A 23,015-nucleotide genomic window follows, 5' to 3' on the forward strand; every position below is an offset into this window, starting at 1 on the left:
TGGTTGGCTGGTGGCTCTTCTTGCCATGCAGACTAGACCCTCTGCTTTTGGGGTCACACTCGGCAATGCTCAGGGGTTACTCCTGGCTCTGCACTCAGGAATTACCCCTGGCAGTGCTCAGGGGACTATATGGGATGCTGGGACTTGAACCCAGGTCGGCCGTGTGCAAGGCAAACGCCCTACCCACTGTGCTATCGCTCCAGCCCCCAGGCTAGACCTTCTGAACCTAAATCAAAATGCAGAGCGAAAGGACGACTCCCAGAGCCAATCTAGCCAGGAGCTTCGGCGGTTGGATTTAAGAGGCAGGGAAGCCAGTGTTTACATGACTCCTCTGACCCTCAACACTATTTTCAAGGACTCTTCTTCTATTGCAAGGAAAGTCCATTCCATGTGTTTTAATCTTATCTGGTAGCTGGAAGAAATTTCTTGCCCAGTACTGTGGGCCACATTTCCAATAGTTCCTCTCAATCAGTATGCACACACTTGCCCATTCCCACATTCTGTCATGGGAATAAAATAGAGAGAGCTGGGCAGGCTCTATATTTAGAACCAGAGCCCAAGAAGGTACAGCTCAAAACCATCTGTGAAAAAAGTATATGGTCTGGAGGTATTTTCAAGTGTGAAAAATGTCACTCCCTAGATTTCCTTCCAGCTTCTGTCTGATGTTAACCTTAGTAATGGGGTGGTGGTGGTGGGTGGTGGGGGTATCTAATTGAAGAAAACTTTATTCCTCTCTCTAGCTAAAAAGAGGATACAGCCATCACAACCAAGCCCTTCCCAACTGAAAAGAAAAATTCACATCTAATCCCACTGCTATTTTTAGGAGATACCACCACGAGGCTAGGAATGTTTGTGGAGGCTATTAGGGCCTCCAACAACAACAAAAAAATAATCAGAGGACTTGCCAATAGCTTTCCTGACTAAAAACAATAACTGGACAGAAAATTACAATGAAAGGAAGCTAAGGGTCATAGCGGACTACCATAATCAGAATTTGTAGAATATGAAAGCCAGAAGGAACCATCAGGAATCGTGTAAATTCAAGCCCTTTTATCCCCCCCTAATTTGGGCACAGAGGGAAACTGAGTGCCGAGAGGAGCAGGCAGTAACTTAGCAAAGGTCGTGTGTGACCAGGCTGAACCACCCTCTCCTGCTCTTCGGATTCACCAGTTTACTTTACCTCACATTTAAGAGAACTTGACTGAGGACTTGCGTCTTGGTTATGTTATAATTTATTTTAAATACTAGTAGATATAAGTCTCTCGATGCTGTAGAGGAACAAAAGGAAACTCAGAATTTCACTGGCTTGCCAAAGGTCACAAAACCAAGTGTCCTTGCGTCAGTGTCAGCTTATCTTTGCCAACCTGCTAAGATGTATAAGGAGCCATCCATTTAGCAGTGTTCAAATTCACATTCTGTTCTTTATGGGAGATCTATCAGTTGCTACGGTAGTGACTGGAATCATTTGAGTTTTTCCTTACAAAAGCAGCAGAACCCTACGTGTGGTCCCTTTAAGGGGTGTGTGTGTGTGTGTGTGTGTGTGTGTGTGTGTGTGTGTGTGTGTGTGTGTGTGTGTGTGTGTCTGTCTGTGTTACATACCCCTGTTTATAGTTTGGGAATCCTATACTACCTGGGTTATTTTCCAAAGCAAAGGCATTGCTATCCAGTATCATATTGAAAGGTAAATCTCACTCCACAATCAAATCATTGTTTTTCTTTTTTTCCAGAATTGTCAATCGTCAAGTAAACAAATTTATTAAATCCAACAGCAGGTAACCTTTCAAATTAAAAAAAAAAAACCAAAGGAAAGAAATCATGTAGACATCAAAGACAAAATGTGTATAACAAGTTAAAAATATTCAAGGGGCCATTTGGAGAGTGCAACAGTGCAGAGAATACAAACAAAAGCTTTGACTTTTGTCAACAAGTTTGTACAACCTCAAAAGAAACAGACACACTGGTCACAAACCAAGAGGAATCCACAAAGGTGGAGGGTCACATGAGCAGTGGACTCATCACCTCGGCGGGTTAAGGCAGGGGATCTGCAGGACTCATCCACCCAGGCCCTGTTTGCCTATTGCTTCACATTCCCCCTTAGAAACCCAGAATCATGTTCATTAGTGCAACAGGTAAGAGCAATTAATCACAGACTTGGAGGCAGGGACCATGGCCAGAGGGAAGACATTTCTCATGGGATAAATGTGGTTTTTTTGGGGGGAGAGGGGGAAAAACCCACAGCAGCAGCTGAACGGCTTTCCTTTGGCAATATCCAAGGTTTGCGTTGAAAGTAGCAAGGAGTGGTGGGAGGCAGGTTCTCTTTGACAGCAGGTGGAATTTCCAAGAAGAATATGACCCCCAGCACCTGACTTGGAAACAGAAATGGGTAGTTCCTCCAAGCTCTCTGAACCATCGTGGCTTTGGGCACCCAAGCGCTCAAGCCACGATTTTGTCTCTCCATAAAGAAAAACACCGATTGGTCTTCAAACACAATCCGGCTTTGGGTGAAAGTGGTTGAGATGGTAGGGTTTGCCCTCAATCTCGTAAGGGAGGGTGGGGGCAGGGCGGGTGCCCCTGTCTGATTCAGGAAGCGAACGGTGATAGGAGAGGACCTTGCCATGGGATTCGCCCCAGTCAACACCCTTGAGTACTTTTCAGAGTACTTTCAGCTGTTTGAGCAAAACGCTGCGGAAGTTCCCTTTTAGGAAGACCTTTGACAGTTACCCAGGTTTTTCCCGAGTCCCCCAAGAACTCTGCCAGTCACCAAAATGTTCAAGTCATTACTAACCAAATATTCGAGACGAAAATGGTGAAGTAGGCAACTTCAAAACAAACCAGCCCTTAGAATTGTATAATTGGGTCAGGCTCTGGGGCTTCATTGCACTGAAGAATTAAATGTGGTACACCGAACTCCTAAAAATAGAGATGCTTTTGGTTTTAAAACTTCTTTTGGACCCGAGTCATTCTCCAGTAATTTCCCACCACTGTTGAGCACAATTTGGCAAAATATAGCCTTTGAGAGGCCATGGCATGGGGTGTGGAAACCCCCTCCACCCCCCCGCGTGCCCTGCAGGCTCCAGTCCTCAGGGGCTGCATCTTGGCACCAGCCCAAGAGAAAAGTACTGTTTCAAAGACAAGAATACTGCGTGGCTCCATCCTCTCTTCCCCGTGAGGCTAGGCTGGCCTTCCTTGGGAGATGTTAGTATTTAAAACACTGCCTTAGACATTTTGGGGCTGAATTTACTTGGGCCTTGGGGGTTGAGCTGAGATCAGATTCTCCACCCAGCTCTAGGTTTCTCTTTAGACTCGGGCACACCTCGCAGGGGTGACGGGGAACGCCTAACATGACCAGCTGAAGCCAAGCGGAGGGTGACTGACGGTGGCGTTAAGAAGGATACATTCAAGATCTGGCAGGGATGGGGAAAGAAAGAGCACTCCCGTGAAGCAACGCTTTATCTCGCAGAGCTTCCGAATCAGCTGCTGAAGAAATGCCACAGAAGCCGACAGCAAAAAATCATTTGCCCAAACCCCAGGATGCCCCCAGTGCCCACGCTAGTAGTCGTCCTTGGGATTCTCCGTTTTCTAGGTGATACCCGGCCCCTGCCTCTCGCCACAGCACGCTGGTGGAGAGCTGAAGTCAAGGGTGGGCTAGCTTACCTGATGAACACACCATCGGGCCATTCCACACACTCATCGCTCCCTCAGAGAGCAGCGAACCTGTCTCTTGGCTAAGAGGAACCCGGGCGTTTTATTTCCCCGTAGGCGTAGCTGCAGACCACGGCCACCCCGCCGGGAATCCCTCTGCAGGGTGACAGCTCTTCCTGCTATGGTCACCGGACAGTCAAACGTTGGCCCAGAGGTGCCTCAAAGGGCGAAGTCCTTACCTCAGGGACCCGAAGCCTGGGAGGGCCTATGGATCCCTCTTGGCTTCCTTTTCTGGCTTCTCCTTTGTAATTTTTGTAACAAAATAGATCATAAAAAAATATAAAAAAATTTTTAAATGGCTCTTTTGTGGGGACTGGGAGGTGGAAAGCTGAATATTAATTAGGAAAGAAAACCCAGCCAGCCTACGCGCGGCCCATCAGCCACCCAGGGCCGGGGAAGGGCCCGGTTCTTCCAGAGCCCGCAGGCACCTCCACACCTCACCCTCCACACACCTTTCCCATCTGGAACTAAGAGCGGAGCCCGGCTGCGGTCAGCCCGCCTTTCCCCTCCGCCCCAACTTCCACCAGACCTACACTTGGGGAGCTGAGGTCAGGCTGGTGAGAGAAGGGAAACTACCATCTGGGTACCCCACGGAGATGTTCGGGTCCAGAGAAAAACACTCTACACATCTATAGGACAAAGTCAAACATCTGGCTTGGGAGGACAGCCCTAACCTGGGGCTGATTTCAAGTTTCCCATCTGCCTACGAATGGTCAGATTTAAGATGAAAAAAATAAATTAATTAAAAAATAATAATAAAAAGCCAAATCCCTATGTACATGTCTTTTAGAAAGACATCAGAAACTCCTTAAAATAATCAACTGTGTAACAATGGGAGCCTGTAGCCACGATCGGTGAATGAATTCAAAGTAAAAGCGGTTCCTGCCCAGGTTGCGAATTGTACCCTGGGAGAGAGGGTGGGTAGTTAGGGAAGAAAACACCAAATTTTAGTAGACACATGTTCATTACCTCCAGGATATAAATATAGTTTAGGTTTTTATTTTAAATAATCCCTTTTCAGTCTGCTCCCAGGTGTTAGAAGCTAAACTTCTGTACAAGTTCCTGCCACCCACCCTTCAAACACAACTTTTGAGGATATATTTTTTTAAATGGAAAAAAAAATAGGAAGAGGGCAACCGACGCCAGGCGGGAGGGACTCCCCTGTGGCAGCCTGGCCCACGCTGGCCTTGCGGAGTGGACACGTGGAGGAGACTGGGCAACTGGGCCTCCCTGTGCTGAAGGCAGGAGTGAAAATTCATGTCTACCATCGAAAAAAGGTCCAACAGACGCAAAAACCTCCGTTCCGACGTTCCCTGGCACTTGGACTCTAGGTACTGAAGGCAGCGCCCTCTCTGACGGCCAGTTTTAGCAAGGAAACAAAGAATATACATATATGTGTATATATATATTTTATAGATGTAAAATATATACATATCTTATATATGTATAGATACATATTTGGGGGTAGGGGATCAAAGAGGGTCATGTAAACCTAAACCGTCATCACATTACCCCGAATGAGCCTGACATGAACAAAGAAGATAATAAATAACTCCTGGGGGTTAAGTGACAACACGGGGGCAGCAAGAAGGGGAAGGGCACACACTTAACTATTAAATACACGCCTATATTTGTTTGGCAGAGTTCAGGCCAGCCCCAGGCTTCTGCACTTGCCAGACAAGTAAGCCGATGATAACTCAAAGGGGAGGAAAAATAACAATAAAACAAATTCAAGCAGAGCTCCAGACCACAGTTTTCCTTCAAGTCAGTTGGTCGGCGAACAGTTTTCCGACCACTAGGAACAGAAACTTTGGCTCCAAGGCAAATTAAAAAGGAAAAAAAAAAAAGTATTTCCACTTACAACATGAAAATACGGGAAATTCATCAAAGAAAGAAAATGATCAAAGTCTACTTCCAGCAAAACTGAGGTAGCACTGCTTTCTCTGCATTCAGCGCGTAAGTGGTTGTTAAGGACAATGTTCGACGCCAACTGCTCACTTGACTGACAGGTGCAACGTGGTGATGGAGAAACTCAACACGAAATGCTACAGGTCAAAGGAGGAATGAGCAAGAAGTGAAGAGAACAGGGGGTTCAGATAAATTAGCTTAAAAGGGGGTTGTCACCAGACTCAAATGCTCTTGGCTGGCCTCAGCTACCCGAGAGCTTCAAATCGCCTGGAAATTAATGCAATGTGGTTAACAGCTAACACTGCTATTCAACTCTGTGTAAATCTTTTTAAATAATCATCGCAACCTAAATTCAACCATGTAAACAGCACTACACAGTACAGACCTGCCCTGAAAAACAATATGCAAACTGAGATCTGGCACTGTATCATTTTGTAATGTTAATTCAACCTAAGATCCCATTCCTCCCTCCCTGCCCTACACCCTCCCCCACCAAAAAAAAAAAAATAAAATAAAATAAAGAAAAAAAAATAAAGGTCTAATTTGTGCAAGAAATGGCAGGCGTAGTCTATCTGAAGGCTTCCAAAAAAAAAAAAAAAAGATACACAACATATAGCCAGGGTCAAAATATTTGGGGTGACATTTCCCCCCCTCCCGCCAAAAGAAATAAACAAAATAACCAAAAAAAGTGAAGAAAGTGCCTAAAACATGATACAGCATTTTAGAGCCCTTTCAGATACAAGGCAGAGAAAGGTGTAAAGTAGAAAATATCCGGATCTTCAGTAATTTCCAGAAAGGTCCAATTCCTCTTTAGGCTGCGGGGCAGCGGGCAGACCCTGGCTGCCGCCCCGGGGACAGAGCCACCTAAGTCTGCTCCTCGGGACACAAGCCCTCGGGCCCTGAGCTGAGCGCGCCTCGCCTCTCCCCTTCTCTTTTCCTCCGCTCCATCTCCCACTCCACAAAGGTATCAAAGAGGCTTGGCCAGGCCTCGTCTTCGCTGTAGTTGCTGAGGTCAGGGCCAATCACCTGAGTGAAGTTAAGGAACATGTTCCAAGTGTCCCGGGAGATGCCCTTGATCCCCGAGGGGTTCTCTGTGAGGAAGTTTAGCCACTGGTCCAACACTGGAGGGTTGTTCTGGGTGAAGACGAGTTTCCACAGGGCGATGGCTATCTCTCGATGCAGTGACCGCTGCCCTTCTTCAGAGTCCAGGCCAAACTGAAATGTAAACCGGTAGAGATCCTTGAATTTATCCTCTTGCTTGGCTTCGGTTAAGAGGCTAGGGAAACGGGCGCAGATCCCATCGATGCTGTCCGCACTTATTGCTTTGCAGCCATCAAAAAACTCCTTCCTGCAAAGGGCGGAGGGGGCACAATTAATAACGGTAAACAGGATCAGGTTCCCGAGTCACTGCTGTGAGGTGATCAAGGGCACGGTTTGAAGGCCGAATGGCCTGGATTTAATCCCGCTTCCTCTAGGAATCAGTCCTGTCTCGGCCTCGGTCAAATGGTGAGAACACCACTTTATTTCATAAAAATTTTTTGTGAGGATTACACAAGGCAAACTGCTTCTCACAGTACCGGGCAGGTAGCTGAAATGATTCATTCATCATTCCTCTTCCCATGGCTTACACTCAAGCCACCTGCTCCACACGCCCATATTCTCATTCTGCGGACTCTCCTCACAGACAGGGAGCCTTGGAATTGTCTGAGTAGTTTGGGGAACATTTTTGATGTCGGCCGAGAGACTTTCGGGGCCTAACATCCTGGCTGAACCCGAGTCACTGCCACTGGAGATCAAAGTCATTAAAAAGTAAAACTTGTGTACGTATTTTTAACATCTCCACTAAGGAAAACTTCTGAGTTACAACGTGGCCTCTCAGAAAACAACTGCTGTGTCCGCTAAGAGATAAAGGGGCTGCTGAGTACCGCATGCAGAGTCGCACAGGAAGGTGCTGGGTGTGCCCTAGGAAAGCCCATTCTTGGGTTTTTTGTTTTTTTTTTTTTTGGGGGGGGGGTCAACCCCGGCGATGCTCAGGGGTTACTCCTGGCTCATGCACTCAGGAATTACTCCTGGCGGTGCTCGGGGAGCCATATGGGATGCTAGGAATGGAACCCGGGTCGACTCTCAGGGTTCGATTAGCAAGGTAAATGCCCTACCCCCTACGCTATCACTCCAGCCCCCCATCCTTGTTTTCAATCTCACATCCTGCAAACCCCATGGAAACCCATTCCGCCGGGTCCTTCCCCCAACTGCCCCGAAAGGCAGCCTGGCCAAGGTGGGAAACACCTGAGCTACTTGAACTTGGTGGTCCCAGGCCCTATGTGGGCTTGCACAAATGAAGGCCGAAGAGGGTGCCTAAAAAATTTGGGCAATGGTAAAAGCAATCTGACCATGTGTGATCAGCAAGAATTCCCAATCAAACGCATTATGAGTCCAAGAGAGAACAGCACTTCCTGAACCGCGCTGCTTGGGCAAAGGGGTCCTGAGGAGAGTGTTTAAGAAGCTCTGATGACAGCTACCAACAGGCTCAGCACTGGCTGCCTCTCCGAGGCTCCTTCTCTCGGGAGAGACAGTCACAGCTCAGCAGTGGGACTGGTCGGAGATAATTCTTCCCTCAACGTCAGGTACGGGTGGTCAGTGCCAGTCAACTCAGAGGCTGTCTGATGGCATGCCCCGACTCTGACCTACAAACTATCAAAGATTTAATTCTGGGAGAAGAGATGTGGCGTGCCCCTCGGAGCCAGAGAGAAGCTTATTCAAAACATAATCATTGCTACTCGGTATAGGTCAGTAGTAGGAGCAAGTGTGTATTTTGTTTTGTTTTGGGTCACACCTGGAGATGCACAGGGGTTACTCCTGGCTCTGCACTCAGGAATTACTCCTGGCGGTGCTTGGGGGACCATATGGGATGCTGGGAATCGAACCCGGGTTGGCTGCGTGCAAGGCAAACGCCCTACCCACTGTGCTATTGCTCCAGCCCCCACAAGTGTGTATTTTGTCTTTTTTCCCACCAGGTTAGTAAATATATTAAAATATTTTATATGTATATAATCCTTGAGAGAGGTCTGGGGGAATTCTGTGAGTGAGAAACCTAATTCAGCTCAGAAAAAAATATACACTTTAGAGAAACTGGTCAGAGAAAAAAAAAGAGACGACTTACCCCGAGCCCTAGGAAGCCAACCCAGTTCTATCCTAGCTGGGCACCACTGCCCAATGGTGCTCCTTCCTCCTCTGCTCACCTGGTGACCGGAAGTAGTTGTGACTAACCTGGTGAATTTGCACATGGTAGCAGCCTGGAACTTCCAAGCCAAGAGCAGCACTCGAAATTCCGTGGGGTCGACACACAGGTCATTGCAAAAGCGCTCCATGCCTTCCTCCAAGATTGCATCCTCCCGCTCGTCCTTGTAGCGCCTGAACAATTCTTCCAACCTCTGCAAGGAAGACTCCTCGGCATTGGACTTGGTCTCCCTCCCCGCGTCTCCTGAGGACGTTGGAAGCTGGCAGGCCTCAGTGGCACCCTCTGCCTTCTTGGTCCCATTGACAAGGATGTCCCCACCTGGCTTGCCACAGGCTGGTGGCTGTTCCTCGCGGTGGCCGGCACCCCGCCTGCTGTGTGACTTGGTGGGGTCACGGTCTCCATTCTTACTGCCCAGGGTGGATGAGGGATTCTTGCATTTGGTGACACACTGGCCCATGATGCTTGCGGCCTGGCCCCTAGAGCGGCCCCCCCTGGATCAGATGCCCTCGCTGCCTCTGGCCCATGTGTTTCAACATGCCATCAGCCAGAGGAGCCAGCCAACCTGGAAGGAAATTAGAGAACAGTCATGAGCAGTGAGTGTGACAGGTGTGCTCTCGGCCCTCCAGGCCCTGATACGGCGACACGGCTCCATTTCAGCGAGCTGACCGCGACCACGAACCAGGGGAGATACCCTGGCTTATCACGGCCTCTTTCAGAGATCCGCTTTGTTCACCTTGAAAACGCAGGGGCCAGGGAAACATAAAGAAACAATTCTTCAAATTCCTAAAATGTTTCTGAGGGGTAGGAGCGGATTTAAGGCTAAACCTGTGGTTCCTGGGAAATCATTGGGTGCTGGGTGGGGATGGAACCCAGGGCCCTTTGAGCCACCCCCCCATCCCCCCCACACACTTCTTAAGGGAACAGGTTCTATCACTGTATGGAGGAGTTCGATTCATATGCAGAATGCATCCAGGAAAAGTACACACAGGTTTGCTAAAAATATTCCACAGGAAACTGGTCTTACCAACTTGACATAATATAGGAAAAATTACTTGGAAACGTGTCAAGGAAGTACAAACGGAACGTTCATCTTTCAGTCTCCAAAGTTAAAGAGAATTTCCAAGTAGGATGACTTGAGAGAAGGTGTGGGCACACCAAGATGGTTATACGGTTTCACAGGAGCCAAAAGATGAGGAAAAAGATTTGCAGGGTCAATACTAAGCGTCCCAAAGGGGCCAGAGCCCTAGTGCAGCAGGTAGAGTGCTCGCCTTGCATGCGGCTGACCCGGGTTCGATCCCCAGCCCCAGCATGGTCCCCTGAACCAGTCAGAGTGATCCCAGAGTGCAGAGTTATGAGTAAGCCCTGCAGACCGCCAGGTGTGACAGAAACACAAACAAATCAAGTGCTAAGAAAACGGTAGCACTGTTGTCCCGTTGTTCATGGATTTGCTCGAGTGGGCACCAGCAACGTCTCCATTGTGAGACGCTGTTACTGTTTGTGGCATATCAGATACGCCACGGGTAGCTTGCCAGGCTCTGCCATGCGGGCGGGATACTCTCGGTAGCTTGCTGGGCTCTCCGAGAGGGGTGGAGGCATCGAACCTGGGTTGGCCGCATGCAAGGCAAACGCCCTACCTACTGAGCTATCGCTCCAGTCCTGCCAAGCAAACAACACTGTCAAATTCCTTTCTGATATTTTCCATGTTTTCCGCCCCCAGGCCTAACCCATGAGAAAGGTGACACTCCCTTTTCTCAATTCTTCCTCTGTCCAGTCCCTGGGCTGCTGTATCTCCCCCTCAGGTCCCCGGAAGCTGCATGCAGAATGCAAGCCCAGTTCCCACACCGCACGACTGTGCTATCGGGTCTGGAGACTCAGTCTCTCCCTGAAATTGGGTGGAAAGCGTTGAGGGCAGGGGACACGGCTCAGGGGCAGAGCGCGTGTTTCACACACCTGAGTTCAACCGCCAGGAAAACACAGACTACACAGTGCACCCAAGTAACAATCTCTAAACAGGAAGATAATTGCTAGATTGGGGCAAGAATCTGAGCTGATATATAAACTCATCACTGTGATTTATTAATTACTAATACACACCCAAAGAACTGCTAGAAGTTTCCTCTCCGAAGAACTGTTAGAAGTTTCTGGGCCTAGAGAAGGTGATTTCTCTGAAGACTTAATCTTTCTCTGGTTTTGGGGCCACACCCAGCAGTGCTCGGGGCTTATCCTGGCAGGGCTGTGGGACCAAATGGGGTTTGGGGAAGCGAGCTCTAGTCAGCCACACGCAAGGCTAGTGCCTTAACCCCTGTACTGTTTCTCTAGCCCCACCCCCAAACTGCATCCCGACCTTCAACTTGCCTACTAGGACGTACATGTGAACATCGGTCCCCTGCTATATTAACTGCAGTCAACAAAATGACAATGTTAACAAACCTTTAGGCCAGGAGGCACAGAATTAACGAGGGAAAGCAGGAGAGACCAAAGCAACGCCAGTCCCTACCCCCTCAGCCCTGGGGAGCTCTCAGGGCATTAGGGGTCCAAGTTCAAAGTGCTTAGGAGACGGACACCCCGAGGGACAGAGATGCTTGAACAGGAGGCGGGAATGGAAAGTTTTCCCCCAGGAACTCGGCTTCCCCCAAATCCTCTGGGGGTATCTCCGTAAGGAATCCCGAGGGTAAATCCTGAGCACACAAGCTGAGAGTGAAGTCCTGAACAATTCCTGGAGCTGCTGGAGATTCCTATCAGGGTGTGGCCCGTTTTTCCACCCTCCAAGAGAACCAGTGAGAGACAAGTCTGTACATGCCCTCAGAAGACTTTCAATTTCACTTCAACGCCCCAAACACACCGAAACCTTTATATAAGGGTGTCTGGTGTGGGGAAAATGACAGGCCGCGTCTATTTTCCAAGCCTTGTTGTGCTTTAAGAAGCTGTACTGAGTAAACCATAAACACAACCTATTAAAACGTCCCTTTTAGTTGTCTTTGGTTCGGGGGCCAAACCGGGCAGTGCTCAGGGCTTACTGCTGTCTCTGTGCTCAGGGATCACGCCTTGGGTTGGCTCGGACACGGGCCGTGGTGCTGGGGACTCAAGCCACCCTGCCTGCTGTACTATCAATCCAGCCCACGGCTGATTTGAAGAGGCAAGGGGTTAATTCTTGGAAGGCCAGCAAGCACGGGAAGCAACTGTTCCAGCTGAATTATCTCAAAACAAGCAGGGCTATACCATGTGGAGGGTCTGGCTTCCAGATTTGTGTTTCTAAAGACTAGCGCGCCGAAAGAAACAAAAGCCCCAAACTTCCACAAACCCCACATGCTCACAGACTGGCAGCTCCCAGGCACGCTGACTCATCGGGGTTTGCTGCTCGGCGCGTAGCTGAAGGAGACCCGGGGACCCTGCGAGATAAGAGGATTTCCTGGCCTCTTCGGGACCCACCTACCTCAGGCCACTCACCAACTCACCAACGCCCTCCCCTCCCCCCCACTTAGACCAGCTTCCTCCAAATTCTGGCACGAAGCCCTTCAGGTAGGGGCAGAGCAGATGGGACTCCCAGAGAGGTCCTAATCCCGTTTATCGCCCTGACCGGCCACAGAAGAGCAGCTCTGATGACTGGACACAGCAGAAGCAGCTGAAACCTAAAGGCTTTAATCTGCCCGGCAGATGAGGAGGGGGAGGGGGAGGCAGGGGAAATCAATTGAGCAGGATGACCAAACGGCGAGAGAGTGGCACCAGGTCGGATCTCCCCCTTCTGCTTTCTTTAAAAAGCCCCCCACTAGCGGTGGTCTCGGGCCAGAAGACAGTTTACGATCCCACCACCCAGGGCGGCCCCCTGATGATTTCAGGAGCCCCCTTCTTCCGTGTCTCTTTCCTGGAAGACACAATCCTGCTCCCCTGGCACCTCTGGCCCGACCTCAGTGCCCAGTCCCGGGCCCCAGGCTGGTGGCCCTTCAAGTGTTTCACAGGTAAACGTCCCCCTGGATCTACCAGCAGTTGGCTAATGCCTAAGAATAGCACAGTGATCAATTATTGAGCACCTGACATGGCTCCGGGCACTGCGCTCAGCACCTTCTGGGCGCTAAGAGTCACACATCCGCACCAGGACCCATCTCAAAAGACCACTGAGGCTTAAGGTAGGTCTCTGAGATTGCACAAACAGAACCCTGCTCTGACAGGCTTGCGGAACGAGGGCCTGGACCGCTAGGCCGCGGAGTGCTCGTAGGGGAGAACACACACGGGAGCCCCTCCGGAAAGCCCACCGAGCTCGGGCGTGTCGCCGCAGCAATTCCAGAGCAGCCATGGAAATGAGAGTTCTGCCACAAATCTAAGTCGACAGGAGACAGCCCTCTCTCCAACCAGTCCGGGCGCTCGGGCCCGCCAGCACCACTGAAAACTCTGGCAGACAGTACAGCAGGCAGAGCAGCTGCCTGGCACGCGGCTACCCGGGCTCAATCCCTGGTCTCCCAAGGCCCGTCACGAGTGATCCCTGAGTGCCCTGAGCTCCCCAACATGCAGCTACCCGGGCTCAATCCCTGGTGCCCTGTATGCTCCGAGGCCCGTTTCAAATGATCCCTGAGTGCAGAGTCCGGAGGAAGCCCTGAGCTCCCCGACATGCGGCTACCCGGGCTCAATCCCTGGTCTCCCGAGGCCCGTCACGAGTGACCCCTGAGTGCAGAGTTCCGAGGGAGCCCCGAGCTCCCCCAGCCGTTCGCCTAGAGGCTCCGAGATAGCTCACTGAGTGCTCTGCATGCGGGAGGCCCGGACCGGAGGCCCACGTTCAAATCCTGACTGCATGTTCCTCCAGGCCCTGCCGGGAACGACCCACGAGCACTGAGCCAGTTGGGGTGCCTGGACACCACGGTGTGTGTGAACGTTCACCGACCCCCCCCCCCGCCCTCCGTCAAGCAAACCCTGGCTCTAGCACCCAAAGTCCAACTCTGTCGCTGGCTATTATCCATGCGGCCCTGACTGAAACCAGAATGCCTTGGGTCTGCGTTTCTTGTCTAGCTGAGCCGTGTTAAGGATGCAGTCGGGACGTGCAGAGAAAGGGTAACCTTGGCAACACTGCCCCACCTCAACACCCCCAGAAAACTCGCGAGAACACCGGAGAGAATAGCCATTCTAATTGCCGCTGAGTAATGCCTAGGGGGCTGGTAGAAAGCCCCAGCAGGTCCCATCTGAACAATGGGCTACCAGCCTCACTTCCCAGGCGAGTGGGGCCTCCGGAGCTCGCCCTGAGTCATGCACTTGGCGCTTGTCCAAAAGCAACCTCCTCCCGCAGCTCGGCCACGCTGCCGGGGAACACTCGAGTGCCTTTCTCCTCGTCCTGAATAAAATCTCTCGGGGTAGCTGCCGTGTCCCCTGGACACCCCCGCCCCTGACTAGCTAACCTGGGGCAGACCTGAAGCTGGTTCCAGATAGTCTGCAGGCCTGAGAAGGGCAGGACTCCTCGCCTCCTGTCGTTTGTATTCCTTTAGAGGAGCTGCTCCCCCAGTCGCTCTGAAGGGGACAGCCTCGGTGCCGTCTGGGCAGCCAGAGTCAAGCCTTCACTAGTAACATCATCAGAGCGGCGTTATTAATGCATGCCACACTCTGTGTGTTAGGACTCCGTAACGGCCGTATGTAAGTGCAGCTCGATCAAGTAACTGCTCCCATTTTATGGGAAAAGAGAGAGGCACAGCGAGGCCAAGATGCTCTCTAAGAAGGGAAAACTGAAAGCAGAGTCATTAAGAGGGGCCCTGGGAGCAGACACCTGGATCTGAGGGGTGGTGACAGCACCACTGTTGTGACTGTACGCGCGTACCTTTATCATTGCTGTTGTTTTCAATTTCGTTTTTTGGGGTTCAAGGGCCACACCCGCCAGTGCTCGGGGGCGAATCTGGGATCTGTGCTCGGGATGGAGCTGGGGTGAGGCCCAGAAGAGGTGAATGCCTCAAGCCCTGGACTTCCCTCCCGCCCTCTCGGCACACAGGGGCTGCTGGTCGGAGTAAATTAGATAATCCAAGGAAAATGCGCTGGATTCCGGCTCCCAGAAAGCACACGCCCGTGATCACCGTGGTTCCTATCGCAGCCGGGAGAGAACCAAGCCTCCTTTCCCGTACACGGTTCCAGCCCTCGGGTCCCGCCTCTCCCAGGGAGCCGAGCTCTGTGCGACTTCAGATCCCCGGTGCCGCCTCTCAAGCTCCCCAGCTGCAGCCCCGAGGCAGAAACCAGCTGAGTGAAGTCAGGGGCCAGAGGAAAGGCAGGAAGACCGAAGAGGAAAACCCACCAGCCACAAGCCCGGGAAACTTCCTTCTTGGAAGCTCAGAGCTTCGGGGGTTTACCTGGGAGACGGAAGACGGTGGCCCCTGCCTGGCCCTGCTCAGCTTAAGCGCGGGCCGGATCTGCCTCCAGCTGCTGCCCTTACTACTGGCTCCGACGGTGCCTCTCCCTCCCCCTCCCTCTCTGCACATCAGCCTCCAGCATCCCTCCGCCCCGGTGCCAGCTCTGGCTGCTGTTCCTGAGGCTAGCCTTGGCTGCCGGCCTAGAGCAAGTAGCGCTAAGCCAAAGGCAACCCCGGGCGCGATGGTCCCTGTAGGACGCTGTGGCTCCAAGGGAGGATCAGGAAGTCACTGCTCTTAGGCAATCAAGGAAGTCCCTGTTTCTAGGGCTTAGAATCTTATTTCTGAGACAGAAGAAAGAACCTCTCATAAGACCAGAAGGACCCTGAGGTTAAACCCCAGGAAAAGGGGAGGCGATTCACTCGTCTCATGGGAAGAAAGGTGGAGGGACCGATGAATAGGAATGAATGTTTGTAGACTCTGGGGCTAGAGGCTTCATAGGCTGCGGCCCCTCTGGAGGCCACAACTTTGGGACAACTGGCCATCGGAACTTGGTGGTGGTGGTGGCAAGAAGGTGCCTGAATGAGCAGCGTTCTCCAAGCCCCTCGGAGTCCAGAGGAAATAAAGCATGCCCCAAAGGAGAGAGAAACCAGGGCGCCTCTGTTACGAGCAGCAGGGAAAGATGACGCTATTTCTGCAGCACCCTTCCCCCGGGCCTGACTCATCTCCGAATGCTCTCTACAGGGTCGGCTAGCCGTGGAGAAGAGACCAGAGCAAGCTGGTTCCCTACTCTCGCTGTCTGGGCTGGGGGGGCGGGGGCTGCTCTAAGGATGCTCCCTGCCTCCCAGGAAACAGCCTGTGAAAGGGGAAGCTAAACAAACAGAAGGCAGATGCCGGCACCAACCCCTGGGGGCAACACATGAGACCTACCCTGCTTCTTGCTTGAGCACTAAGACATCGTGTCCCCCCCAACCCCCCCTCACTTCTCTTCCCAGCGAAAAGTCACTAACCAGAAGAGCCACCGGGAAATGGTGCTGTCTCTCTGCGTTAGCACTGAGATGTCCACTGCTCTGACTCTCAGACACCGCAGGGCTAGTTGGGCACGTGTTTTCATTTCTCATTATATAAGCCAGACACCCAGAGCAGTGCCACGGGCACACGAATCCCTCAGACAGCTTTTCTCCAGCTGCCAGCGGCTGAAGCCAATCCCCCCTGAGGAAACTCCCAGGGAGACCAAACGAGCCCCTTAGCCCACCTGGCAGCTGCAAGACTGGAGTGTCCTGGGCGAAGGGGAGGGAGTGGGCGGGGGCCACCTGAAAGGCATTTCCTAGAAAGTAAACTTGCAGGAATGACAAAGAGGAACGGGGAGAGAGTCCTGAAAACGTCTGGTCGCGCTCGCTGTCGCCTGGACTCGGGACTTACAAGATCACCTCTGGAGATTAGGGTTTACCCAGAGCTTCTTGGGAGGAGAAGCAATTCCCTCTGCCAAAACAAACCAGACCCGTCTGCTGCTATTTTCATGCTTTTCAAAGACTTTTTGTCCCAAAATGTACGGCAGCAGCAAGTCCAGACAGCAGTTCCAGTTAGAGCGGGCTCGGGACTTCACAGCTTCCTACATTAGCCAATCTCAAAAGTGCCAAAGAAAAGAGGGATGAAGGAAGAGAGGGAGGGGGGGAGAAGGGAGAAAAAATATTAAGAAAATAAACCCAATGGTTTTATTTCTGTAAAACAGCCCTAGGTCACGTGACGTTAAAAAAAAAGGGCCAGTTTTGCACAAAGTGATTTTTCTTTTCTTTTTAAAATGTTCTTACTGTTCCTTACCATGCAGGATTTAAATATGTTGGTAGTTAAATCCTCAGTTCAAGCCTGAGGACTGAAGCCACTGTGGACTGGCTGGATCAACAACTACTAGCCAAAAAAAACTCACACACACGTGTAGAACTTCCAAATACCAAATAATAAAACCTTTTTTGGTCTTTGGGATCGAGAGCTTCATGGAAGCAAAAAAGAACCTTACCATTTCACCATCCCACACTTGGGACTTTTTTTTCCCCCGTTACTATTGATCTGGACAGATTTGACAACCCACTTTCAATCAGGCATTATTAAGGACCACCCAGTTTCAAGACTGCCACTTTTTTGTCTTTGCACCACTTTTCAGTTACTTTGGACAGGTGTTCCAGAAGCCAGCGAACACTTCACCTCTGGTTTTATGCTCAGAACCTCTTTTCTTTCCTAGGTTAAAGTCTCATTAGAGGGGCTGAAGCGATAGCACAGCGGGTCAGGCATGCGGCCTACACCGGTTCGACCCCTGGTATCCTATACAGTCCCCCCAAGCACTTCCAGGAGTGATTCCTGAGTGCAGAGTCAGGAGTAACCCCTGTGAATCGCTGGGTGTGACCCAAAAAGAAAAAAAAAGTCTTAACATTAGACCTCACTAACAGTAAGCCACTGAATCTGCACTAACCCTCTACTTGCACTACTTGCAGTTCGAACATGCTTACTGGCCACGCCAGAGGTTTACCTGATTACAGGGGACTAGTCTACACGCCATTACCACAGCCACTGTTCACTTCTTGGTTAATGTCGGTGGAACAAAGTAGTCAGCAACTGTCGGAAAAATAGTTCAGTCATCTAAGTGAAAGTGAAGCAAGAAAAGGAAATTAAGAAATGAGTTGAAAGATGAGGAAGGAACCCACTATGGTGATGATAAATGCCTGCATTCAAGTATCTTAAAGGTGCACCTGAATAACCACAAATGTATACAAATGTAGTTCCTAGAGCCACATTTCCTCTAAGCCAGTCTTGGTTTAATCACATGGTCACTCATCAATCTTTTAAATGTTTGCTAATTCTGAAAAACAAGATTGTTTTAAATCCATTAAGGCTGATTTTCTTTTTTTCCTAGAGGACAATGAATAGAACCTAACTGTTAATGCATAGTAGACAGGAAAAGGAAGATGGACAGAAAAAAAAAAATGACCTTTGCAATGAGGCCAATAATAAGGTTTTCTTTCGTGCTGCCACGCTGAAAAGTGTTAATTCTTCTATAAAGCTAGTAAATATCCTCTAAAGCTTAGAAAATACAGAGAAACATAAGGGAAAAGTCCCCTAATAGCCACACCACCTACAATTACTATTTTGTAGCACGCTTCTTTCTGCCTTTATGTGAGCACAGGTGGATGGCACAAATAACCACACACGCAACTTTGAAAGAAAACGGGTCATATTGTACATTCTAATTTGCAACCTTTCCATTAAGCACTTTTTCATATTATCTCCTCTCATAAAATACTTTTAAAAGCAGCAATTCAACAGTAGTACTGGCACCACTACTAATGCGCCAATTATTTCATGTAACCCATCGCCTATTTATAACCTACTATTCAATCTGTCAAAAATTTGGTGCTGCACTGAAGAGGAAATGCAAAAAGGTTGAGACTGTTCAAATATCTTGAATCGGCAGACAAGTTTTCCATTGAAGGGGGAGGGGCGCCATGTCAATTTAATCTCACCACTGAACATTTATCTGGTTTCTAGTATTTCACTGACTGGAGCGATAGCACAGAGTAGGGCGTTTGCCTTGCACAGAGCCGACCCAGGTTCAGTTCCTCTGTCCCTCTCGGAGAGCCCGGCAAGCTACCGAGAGTATCCCGCCTGCACGGCAGAGCCTGGCAAGCTACCTGTGGCGTATTCGATATGCCAAAGACAGTAACAACAAGTCTCACAATGGAGACGTTACTGGTGCCTGCTTGAGCAAATCGAAGAACAATGTGTCTACAGTGCTACAGTGCTAATATTTCACTATTATAAATATCAGGAGAGGCACAGTGGGACCCAGGTTTGATCCCTGACACCCCATATGGTACCCCATGCACTGTCAGGAGTGGTCCCTGAGCACAGAGCCAGGAACAAACTCTGGTACCGCCAGGTGTGGTCCTGAAAACAAATATAAATACCAGAATAATAAATGGGACAATAATTATTTCATGAGAATAAATGATCAGAAGATGTGCCAAGTAACTGTGTTTATAATTCAATGTGAATTTCAAAAAAAAAGTACTGTCACCTTATATAATGCCAATATACTGAGTATATAGTTTTCCCAACATCATTTTGTAATATTTGACAACTAAGTATCTTTTAAAAACACCCTTACCCAAAATACATTAAGTAATTATACTTAAGAAAATATATCAAAGTGCCAAAGGAATATGGAAAGCAGGTGAAAGAAGCCTGTTTCCCTGCTAATCACGCCAGCTGGCTGACAAAAACTGTGATTCTTGTCCACAAATTGCAAGACACTTTGTTAAATGATGGGGGTTTGGTGGGACAGAAAGAGACGGATCATAAGATCTTCTAATTATAACGAAATCTCCCAATGCTTTCTTTCTACAGAGCAACCTCCCCCATGCCCTGGCACCCCTGCCAACCTCCCAGACACAACAAAGATAATTCCCACCGAAGTTCAGATTCCATCTGAAGTCAGTCTCTTTACCACAGGGGTAGGAAGAGATGCACGGAGGACGAACACAGACGTCAGTGAATCACCCCAAGGGAGCAACAGGCTCATTCAGGGCCAAAGATAGTTCAGGGGTTACTTGCTTTACAAGCAGCTGACTCAGTTTGATCCCTGGTACCACATACGGTCCCCAGAGTACTACGAGAAGTAAGCTCTGAGTACCGCGAGGTATGGCCACATCCCCACCCCACCCCACAAAATAGGACCATTCAAAACAGAACCATGGAACCCTTGAAGTGATCATTAAGCTGGATTGACCTATTCCAAGGGCTTTCAAGCTGCAGACAGAATAAATGATTACATGCAGCCACCCCAGCATCTAGAATCTAAAGCGGTAATTATCTAATTTTTACTACAAGATCTCTGTTTCTCACAGAATGAGCCTCATAATGTGACTCAAGCCCACCACAGCCTGGCTTGGACCTGAGCTTCAATGATGGGACAAGGCAGCCAGCATGAATCAAAGCTCTAGTACCTGACCAGAAAAAGCAAGCAGGGGAACCGAGGCCTCTATCACAGGGCCCCGGTGAGGATTAGAGAGCTCCTTATCAGGGTCTCAAACGCCTGTCAAGAGACAAAGGCATCATCTGTATCCACATACGATAGTACCTATAGTCAGATCAAAGCTTCTACTTCATAGTTGTGTAGCACTGTAGCACTGTCATCCTGTTGTTCATCGATTTGCTCGAGCAGGCACCAGCAATGTCTCCATTGTGAGACTTGTTACTGTTTTTGGCATATCGAATACACCATGGGTAGCTTGCCAGGCTCTGCCGCGCGGGCTCCATACTCTCGGTAGCTTGCCGGGCTCTCCGAGAGGGGTGGAGGAATCGAACCAGGGTCGGCCGCTTGCAAGGCAGACGCCCTACCCGCAGTACTGTCGCTCCAGCCCATAGTTGTGTGAGCTAGTCAATTCCCCTTCTGTACCAGTTTACTTTCACGACGGAAAACGTTTCCAGTAAGACACAACCATGGCGCTTAGATCTCCCAACTTAGATCTCTTCACCAAGTGAACTTCTAGGGACTTCTAATCCCTAGAAGTCCAATGTATAGCCGGGAAGAATTTACTGTCCGTAATTTCAATCCAGCACGCCAAGGGAACCCTCGGCTGAACACTAGACCCACTGGATTCCGAGCTTGTGCCAGTCAGTGACAATTCCACTGCACTGGGTGGACACGAGGTGCTATATGATAGGAATGACCGACGAACAAAAGAACCTTCCAGATGCAGTCTGTACCTCAGGCCTCTTCAAGCAGACATTCTACAGGGCATTGAAGAGTGCTTTATTCCACTGTGCATGCCTTTCCTGTCATCTGCACATTCCAAAGGAGGAACCTCTTCCCAAGCAATCAGGAGCCACGTGAGAAGCTATAAAGCAAGATCGCCCAGAAGCCCTCCTCTCTTGGCTATTAATAACAACACGATCAACCTTTCAGCTGCAACAGGTACTTGATCAAAACCACATTCTCTGGAACAGAACGACTATATCTAAACAGAATTTAGCTACCCTCTTGTTTCAATTACCCTCACTAAAACAATTCTGTTCATTCTTACCTGCTGAAGAGTCCTTTTAGAGAAGTGTTCAGATTTTGAAGGAAAAAATGCTCATGTTTGAATATCTTGGTTGGAAATACATTTCCTCCAAACTTGAGCATGCAAGGTTTGGGCTTTGTTCTTCTGTTGTTACTTATTTCACAAATGTGCTCTTACACGGCAAGAAACTGAAGAGTATGCTACCACGTGTAAATTTTAAATTAAATTTAAGAAATCTGATGATGGGCCTATAGGCTTTGCAAAGACACTATCTTTTTCTTACTTTGCAAGGCCTACAGGCCATCAGATGATTCTGATCCATTTCCTTCTCACTCCTTGTCATCCTGACCAACCCAAACAGCCCCAAGCAAGGGGCGGGAGAGTAGTACAGAGATTAAGCAGGGCACTTGCCTTGCAAGTGGCTTATTCAGGTTTGAACCCTGACATACCACGTGGTCCCTTGAGCACAAGGAGTGATCCCTGAGCACAGCCAGTATGTATGGTCCCAAACCAGCCTCACCCCCCCAAAAAAAAACCCTAAGACCCAAATTCATCACCACCAAATGGTCTTTGAGATGCTATTTCAACAGACCTCTAGGGCCAAAAAGATGGTAGGGGGTCAGGACACTTTCCCTGCACGTAGCTGACAATAGTTCGAACCCGAGCACCATTCAGTCCCTCATGAACAAAACCAGGAGTGACTCCTGAGCAGAGATCTGGGAGTAGCACCTGAGCACTGGTTATGGGAGCACAACCTCACCATTCACAGCCCCCCTCCCCTGCCAAGAAATGTAGAAGCTGGGCTTCATTTCTTCATCAGTACCGCTGCACATGTGAAACTAGCGGTGGACTCCAGAATAAACTCTATAGGCAATCATCAGAGATACTTTCAATGGCCTATAGCGCTTCTGAATTTCATCAGCGTTTGGCCAATACCGCAAGCATGTCCATTCCCCACATCCACCACACAGCTGCAGTTCCTTCACTGCTCAGTACAGCTTGGTACCTCTGGCAGCAGGACGGGCTCCGGATGCAGAATGACGGGGTTTGGGTAGCCCAAGCCGGTTTACTCCACACACATAATTACCCTGCACCTCAGTTTTGTCGCCGTTAAGAGTGGAGAAATCAGAGGACCACTGTGAAGAAAAGGCTCCTTACCAGATGCATTTCAATCAAATGCCAAGATGCACTCGTGGTCCCGCCTTCCTCCAGGGCTACCTCCCTCACGCTAACCGAGCAAGCACTGTATTTCTGCACAGCACATAACCACTCTCTGGAAATTTTATTTGTTGATTCGCATAACTGTCTTCTTCCCCCTCACCATTCCTTCCTGTGCGCATAAGCTGAGTGGCACATAAACAAGAGTTGGATAAATATGGACAGTGAGAATAAATGAATAATCATGTATTTATTAGTCATGCACTCTGTAAAAAGCACCGGTCTATACTCTCTCGATGTGCTGATGACTGAGAGTGCGACACGCTTAGCATTGTCCCGGGTATATAGTTAGTACCCAATAAATGGCAGATATTCAGACCCAAACTAATTAGAGGATATTAAATACCCAGCACCGTAAGGAGAGCTGACATGGAACGATGAAGAACTCTCTTAATTTCAACTCTCAAGAGCTAGTTTTCTGAGGCCCCGTTTTTCCTGGACAAGCCCCTTGCTGCACTGCACTCCTTCCAGAGGGCGAAGACAGCAGAAGTGTCTCACAGTTCCCACTACTCCCCACCTGGAGCTCTCAGGCTGCGTGATACAAAGAGATCTTCTCGACCAACTGTACCTCCCCTGCGCCTC

The 23,015-nt window shown here is 49.6% G+C and overlaps 1 protein-coding gene across 3 annotated transcripts in view; it reads right to left on the reverse strand.

The window, feature by feature from the left end:
- Positions 1 to 1,710: 1,710 nt before the first annotated feature.
- The window catches only part of DCUN1D3 (defective in cullin neddylation 1 domain containing 3), a 40,295-nt gene continuing 18,990 nt past the window's right edge, over positions 1,711 to 23,015 (reverse strand). For all 3 annotated transcript variants that reach the window (XM_055134645.1, XM_055134644.1, XM_055134646.1), the window contains exons 2-3: positions 8,878 to 9,410; positions 1,711 to 6,958 (exon numbers count right to left, since the gene is read on the reverse strand). In XM_055134645.1, coding sequence (XP_054990620.1) covers positions 6,475 to 6,958; positions 8,878 to 9,305 — 912 coding nt within the window. In that variant the 5' untranslated portion in view covers positions 9,306 to 9,410 and the 3' untranslated portion in view covers positions 1,711 to 6,474. The remainder of the gene's footprint in view (positions 6,959 to 8,877; positions 9,411 to 23,015) is intronic.

Source organism: Sorex araneus, chromosome 4 (assembly GCF_027595985.1).
Source record: "Sorex araneus isolate mSorAra2 chromosome 4, mSorAra2.pri, whole genome shotgun sequence".
Taxonomy (NCBI): domain Eukaryota; kingdom Metazoa; phylum Chordata; class Mammalia; order Eulipotyphla; family Soricidae; genus Sorex; species Sorex araneus.